Consider the following 7,580-nt stretch of genomic DNA (forward strand, 5'->3'; position numbering starts at 1 on the left):
CCCACCTCAACCTTCCCGATGGCCAAAGCAGCTCCAGCTCTGTCGGGGCGCTCAGAAGAGTTGGTTGGATTGATCATGCTGCTCCAGAGATGGTCACCAAGCCAACATGTACCATCAGAGAGCACCGCTCACCTTTTTATCCCTCTTCTTGCTTCTTGGCCCTCTTCTATTTGCTCTTCTACCTCTCTTGCCTCATCCCAGTGCCTCATTCCTTGTCCCCATTCTGTACCCAAAAAGTTCTCATGCTTTTACCTAGACAATCTTGACTTTTTGCCTTTGCGTAAAGCAAGGAAGAGATAAGCAAAGCAGGAGGAGACATCTTCAGGTCTTACAGGGCAGAAGCCATGAGCTGGTCCTGCTTGACCACGGCGCTGATTTGTGTGGTTCCCGCTCGCAAGGAATTCATCGGTCCCTAATTGCAATAAAACTTCTGAGCACAAGTCAGGTGTCCGTGTCTGTCTCCCCACCAAAGGGCAACCACGGAAACAAAGATGCTCCACTTCTCCTCAAGAGGAAGAGGTTTCTGGGAGGCAGGGCAGCCAACTTTCTTGAAGGACAAAAGCAAGCCTGACCTGTTACTGAAATAGAGACTGGGCACTACCCAGCAACATGCACACTTGGCCTCTGCGTTCAGGATTTGGAACCCCATACCATTGTGTTTCTCGCACCCCAGTGGACCTCCTGACATTGCATGTCAGGAATTTGGAGGTTGCTGCCTTTTTTTTTTCGAAATTTATCTGTGTTTATGAAGTCCTACGGGGTGGTGCGGGTGTGTGGTGGTGGTGGTGAGGGTGTGGTGAGCTTCCCCACTTGGTTTTTGTAAAGACAGTCGTAGAATCATGGAGTCATTTGGGTTGGAAAGGACCTTAACGATCATCTACTTCCAACCCCGTTGCAGTGGCAGGGACACCTCCCACTAGACTAGCGTTCTCCAAGCCACATCCAACCTGACCTTAGACATTTCCAAGTATGAGTCTTCTACAGCTTCTCTGGGCAACCTCTTCCAGTGTCTCAGCAACCTCACAGAAAAGAATTTCTTCCTTACATCTCACCTAGATCCACCCTTTTCCAGCCTGAAATTGTTACCCCTCATCCTATCACTACACTCCCTCACCAAGAGTCCTTCTCCCACTTTAAGCCCTCTTTAAGCACTGGAAGGCCGCTATGAGTTCTCCCCCTTAGGAGCCTTCTCTTCTCTAGTCTGAACAACCTCAACTGGCTCAACCTGTCCTTATAGGGGGGTTGCTCCAACCCCCTGGATCATCTTCGTGGCCTCCTCTGGACCTGCTCCACAGGTCCATGCCCTTTTGATGCTGGGGGCCCCAGAGCTGGATGCAGAACTGCAGGTGGGGTCTCACCAGAGTGGAGCTGAGGGGCAGAATCTCCTCCCTCGACCTGTTGGACACACTTTTCTTGATGCAGCCCAGGGCACAGTTGGTTTTCTGGGGTGCCGGGGCAGGTAAATTAATACCTGGGTTATACTTCATTACTCAGAATTATCTGTGATTGGATAGTGGAATGGTTTGCACTGGAAGGGACCTTAAAGAGTGTCTACTTCCAACTCCCATGTCATGGTAGGTGTAATAAAACATATTGGTGTATACCTAGCAGACAAATGCATAACGCCTTGATATTTCTGACAAACAAAAAAAGAGTGAATAAATTTGCTTTTGTAAGTGGAACTAAGCTTTAGCATCAGCCCGTTGCAATCATCACACCAGCCCCAGCCACCACAGCAGCTCCGGCAAACTGTGGAGCAACCTGGCAAACAACAATTCACGTTTGCACGAGCGATTCCTTTACTAAAGGTCGCTAGCGGGTAGCAGCTGAGCGAAAATCAAAATCACAGACCAGGTTTAGGCATTATACACTCTTAGGCAAGCAGGCTATTTAATTAAGGCAGGAAATGAAAATAAAATAAAATTACCTTTAACGAGTTCATTGCAAAGGCGCTCGCAAGCAGCAGTCCCATATTCCTAGGCAGGAAAGAAAACATTTTTAATTCCACACTGGAATCTATAAGCAGCAAACCACCAGCTCAATATTCGTGCGAACCCCCCCAAACCCCTCCCTAATCCTGTGCAATTCCCTTTCAGCCAGATTTTTGTTCCTCACCTGGGTGGCGTGATCCAAAGGTTCCGTTTTAAATTCAGCCTTGTGAACGGGAGGAATCTTTGGCTTTTATTGCCAAAACACATATTTTCTTTTTCCATATCCTTTTCCATATCCATATTCCTCTACAGAGGAGGGACGTCACTGGTTTCCTTGCTAAACTTTACAAGCGCGGAAAACTTAACTTTCACCACGAACAACATTTTTTTAGTTCTTTTTTTTGGTTGTTTTGGGTTTTTTTACCCTTGAGTGTGATATCCCAGCCAACAACTGCAGATACCAGAGGCTCAATTTGTTCCATATCCTTTTCCATATCCATATTCCTCTACAGAGGAGGGACGTCACTGGTTTCCTTGCTAAACTTTACAAGCGCGGAAAACTTAACTTTCACCACGAACAACATTTTTTTAGTTCTTTTTTTTGGTTGTTTTGGGTTTTTTTACCCTTGAGTGTGATATCCCAGCCAACAACTGCAGATACCAGAGGCTCAATTTGCCTCCACACCCTTACAAGCGCGGAAAACTTAACTTTCACCACAAACAACATTTTTTAGTTCTTTTTTTTGGTTGTTTTGTTTTGTTTTGCCCTTGGGTGCGATATCCCAGTCAACAACTGCAGATACCAGAGGCTCAATTTGCCTCCACACCTAGATCCAAAGTTCAGCCGGAGGATTTGCTCTTCGAATCCTTCTGTCCTTCTGTGGGGCGACCAGTTTTTTGAGTTTCAATTAAATTGAACTGAAGAAACAGCACGGGTGGGAGGTTGAGGAGTCAGGATGAGTCGTTGTGTGAGCTCGTTACCCACTTGCAAGGCTTAAAGTTAGAATCGTGAGTATACAAGAAGGCAAGAAACCGCAGAAATGAGGAAATTACGCAATTTGGAAATTCAAAGTGCAAGACCTTATGAAGATACTGTTTTTATTTGCTTGAGAAAGGAAGTTAAGGGCTGCGGCGAGCAGGAAAATTACTTGATTTACAAGACTCAGACCCTTCAAAGAGAAGAAGACTCATGAACATCTGAAGGGAGCTTAATCCCTCTTTGCTTAAAGGTGAGGTGGGTTCTTCACACCAAAACATTGCAGGGAATGGACAACACCTAGATTTAAAACTCTGGATTTTTTTCACAGCGCCCAGGCAGGATCAGTGGTGTTGCAGAGCTGCCCATCCCTCCTTTGACTGTGGAGGAAGAATAAATAATCCAGCTGAGACTCCTTCTAACGGCCAAGGTCACAGCACCTCAGCTGCACCTGGGTAATCCAGGGCTGGGATTCCCTTAATCACATAACGGTGGTTTATCATGTCATGAGACGAATCATGCCTCAAACTTCCCTCTCTTTCACTGTCCAAAGAAAATAAGTGCTCGTTCCACGTGTGGGTTATCTCTGAAATGCAAGCACCTGTCTCCACAGCCGCAGCGTTGAGGACTGCCCTGATCTATTAAGGGAGGGTGAAATCTCAACACATTACCCAACTTATGCATATTTTGTGATTATTTGCATTTGTTCCACCCTCAACGATGCGCCAGAAATGTTTTTACAGTGACGTGGCTCCACCTATGTGCAGCAGAGAGATGGGAACTGAGAGGTGTTGCTTTCTCCGGATGTGGACGTGGTTTCGTGCTGGGTTAATAGTTGGCCTTGATGATCTGAAGGGTCTTTTCTAACCCAAATCACTCTATGGTTTGTCTCAGATGATGCCAGAAAAGCACTTTGTTGTCTACATTAAAACCTTCTCCAGCATTTACGTGTTAGTCAGGCAGAGAAGATCTGCTCTCAGGACTTTCCCCCCCTTGCTAAGTCCAAAATTGGGCCACTTTGGTGATGCCTCCTTGTGTTTCTGAATTTTTTAGGCTTCTTTTCTCCTAACTTGTAATGACGACAGCAAGGTCAGGTCGCACTGCCCAGTCCTCTGTAGCCCTATTGGATATGGAAAATGCAATCACAGGCTCCGGTGGTAATAAAGGTAGGAGGACAAAGGTTCACCACGACCATATTCTGTCGGGAAGTCTTAAGGTTCTTACTAGTCAGGTAAGAAATTATGCTTTTGATAAACCTGTGTGGAAAAAAGCTGCATTTCCTTGAATTAATTGGTGTAGATTTAATCAGTTGCACTGGTGGGAGGAGACATTACCATTTTCAGGTGGGAATACCTTTCTTCGACAGCACTTGAGCTTGTCAGAGGTTGGAGATGTGAGAAAAAAATCACAGAAAATGAGAGGAATATGAGAGCTGCTGTAGCTGTAATTAAGTTATAGCTGTAATTAAGTTGCATCATGCCCTTGCAGCTCACCAGTCTGGGTTTCGTGCCTTCACTGCAAGTAGGCTGTGAGCATGGACGAGCTCAGCAGAGCAAAGATCTCTGGAGGAAGTTGGAGAGGGTCACATTTGTGAAATCATGAGTTTCTCTTTAAAAGTCAACAGAGAGAGCCATATTTTGTGCCCCTTTACTTTTTTTTTCTCTCCAGTCGCACTCATTATTTCGCACTGAAGGCACGAAGAAGCTGAAGGAGCCGCACGGGGATTTCACCTGGGAGCTTTGGTTTTGGTCCCATGGGTGGTTAGGAAGCCTGGATCTCGATGGGTTCCCTGCTTTGGTGGCTGACAGCTATTCACACGCTGACTTTACAAGGCAGATCATGTCTGATTACAGGTAAAACCGTCTCCATTTTGATTACATTCTAATAAAAGAATTTATTTCTGCCTGGGCTCGCAGAAATGTAAAAGTCAAAACCAAGCAGTGCGCATTTTTCTTCCTTTTAACTTAGACGACACAAATCATCAAATTAAACCACTAAATTAGATTCTGGTGTGATCTGGTTGGGTTTAAAGTACCTGAGACATCTGTGTAGGTTTTTCTCCAGGCTGAACAACCCCCAAATCTCTCAGCCTGTCCTCATGGTGGAGGTGCTCCAATCCCCTGAGCATCTTCGTGGTCCTCCTCTGGACCCACTCTGATCCCTCTCGTCCTGGTTCTGTTGGTTGCCTGGTACAACTCCATGAACAATACGACACGGACGGACAGAAACAGCTGCCATTTTCTCTTCAAACAGGTCAATTTGTTAGCTCTCCTCCTAACAGCTCCATCGTCGGAGTCGTTGGAGAGGGGGTCATTCTGCCCTGCCACGTGGGAGCAGACAACATTCCCAAGGAGTTCTCCGTCCAGTGGATATTCCATGGGCAGTCTCAAAAAACAACTGTGAGCAGATATGATGGGAAGAGCAAAAAGGAGACACAAGGCGAGAGGTATCGAGGCAGAGCAGAGCTCTTCCGTGGCGAATTTGGAGCTGGCAACGCGTCTCTGCACTTGAAGAATGTCAGGAGCTCCGATGAAGGATCGTACGCGTGTGTGGTCTCTTTCAACGACACGTACCATGACGCGTTGATCGAGCTGCAAGTGGCAGGTCAGTGGCAATTCTCTCTCTTTTTTTATTTCAAGATGGACTGAAACGTGAATCCATCGCTGACTGAGGGAATTATAGAGTAATTTTAATATGATTTGATGTGTAAACTGTCTTTGTGGAGGGACGCGTTGGATTTGAGGTGGTTTTATCTAAATTAATGGCTACATCCAATAGGTGAGGTAAGTTTTAGCTCTAGCTTGAGACACTTGAATTGAGATACCTGACCACATGCAGCTGGATGTGTCCTGAGGGTTCCATCTGCCTCCGTGCTCAACAAAAGCCCAGCGAGCACATTCAGGGAACCCTGCAATTATTCAGGTGACCAACATAAAGTTAAATTTAGACTCCTCCTGTGCAATCAACTATTGCTGAGCAGATCATCCAGGGTTTGTCTACGGCCAGCGTGATCGGATGGTCCCATGCCAGTACTTCCCTCGCTGGTTGCCCGCTGCAGGAGAACAAGACAGGTCATCTCTGCTCCTGTTTTTATTTCACTACGTCCGTAGGCATCATCTCCATGGGTGACTTCAGCTAACAAAGTTGGTCTTGAAGCAGACTCATGTTCCTCTGTTCTTCTGCCTGCTGGAAAAGAACAGATTTCTAGTAGATAGGAGTTACAGCACCTCACGTTGCAGCCAGATAACTTCTTAGCTTTAAAACAACCTTTTGGGAGGTTCCACCAGAAGCTTTATTCCAGAGTAGCCATCCCTAGGCAACTCTACTTGCTATAACCTCCATAAAATTGTTCCTTAATCTCAGTTCAATAGACTCAAAAGTGCAGATCATCAGGGCCCCAGAATCCATCACGGTTTAAATTCAGAGAAGTGTTTCTATGTTTCTTCCATACAAATATATTTATATATATCAAAAAAGAATCTTAGAGTCACAGAATCGTTTGCGTTGGAAAAGACCTTTAAGATCATTTGTATTTTGGAGAGATGTTGGCACAGCTTGCTCAGAGAGGCTGTGGATGCCTCATCCTTGGAAGTGCCCAAGGCCAGGTTGGACGGGGCTTGGAGCAACCTGGTCTGGTGGGAGGTGTCCCTGCCCATGGCAGGGGGGGTAGAATGAGATGATCTTGAAGGTCCCTTCCAACTCAAACCATCCCGTGATTCTATGATCATCGAGTCCAACTGTTCACCTAGCAAAGCCAGAGCCTCCACTAAACCAGGAATGCTGAATTCAAGACAAACCAGACAACTTCCCGTTCTCGGCACTGGTTGAAATGAAGAATACGTGTTTTTTTTCTCAGCCAAAGGTGGCGTGCCTTCCATTTTCCTGAGGAGTCACATGGAGCAGGGCATCGTCCTTACCTGTAAAGCAGCTGGATGGTTTCCTAAACCTCGGGTGATTTGGCTGGATAGCCAAGGCCAGGTCCGGAAGGAAGTGTCAACCACCAAGATGACGGTGATGCCCACAGGTCTATACAGCGTCGTGGCTTCCATGCACCTCAAGCCAGGCTCTGACCTGGAAGTCTCCTGCAGGATAGTCAACGACCGGCTGAACGCAACGATGGAGTCGCGAGTCATGATCTCAGGTGGGTGAGGTCCGTAGTCACCTGACTTGTAGAACTGAAAAAAGACGTGGGCCCAGTTTTGAAGGCGTTGAGTTGGCCCAAAGACGTCGCCCCAGAATCAGGGCTGGCGAAAAGGTCGTGAGAGCTGCAGTCTTCTTCCACCTTTCTTTCTATCTGACTGTGCCACCTTTGTCAGTACGCGGTTGTCACCTCCCACTCAGGAGAGAGGGACAAGTGACTTTCAGATTTGTAATACACCAACGGCGAGGACAACAGAGAGACAAGTCTCAAGGCCCAAACACAAACATTTATTAATTTATCACAATGTATAGATCGGGCTCACGACAATCTAATTCAAAAGCACGATAAGGCAGACAATATAACAAAAAATCCAAGAAAAAGGTTAAATAAACAATGCACTACAACAAGGAATAATAAAGGACATCTAAACACAATGTTAAGTCAGACAATATTACACTTAACCATCACAAGAAAGAAATTTAGGCATAAAACCCAAATAAACAGTATGATAGACGTAGTGAGGAAAAGGAAA

The 7,580-nt window shown here is 46.1% G+C and overlaps 1 protein-coding gene across 1 annotated transcript; it reads left to right on the top strand.

The window, feature by feature from the left end:
* Positions 1–5,188: 5,188 nt before the first annotated feature.
* On the top strand, positions 5,189–7,056 carry LOC104269934 (butyrophilin subfamily 3 member A2-like; the record flags this gene model as incomplete). The annotated part of the gene is made up of 2 exons (XM_009879206.1): positions 5,189–5,511; positions 6,764–7,056. Coding segments are annotated over 2 exons (616 nt in total), but the record flags the coding sequence as incomplete, so codon positions are not given.
* Between the last annotated feature and the right edge of the window lie 524 nt (positions 7,057–7,580).

This window comes from Apaloderma vittatum, unplaced genomic scaffold (assembly GCF_000703405.1).
Source record: "Apaloderma vittatum isolate BGI_N311 unplaced genomic scaffold, ASM70340v1 scaffold1082, whole genome shotgun sequence".
NCBI lineage: Eukaryota > Metazoa > Chordata > Aves > Trogoniformes > Trogonidae > Apaloderma > Apaloderma vittatum.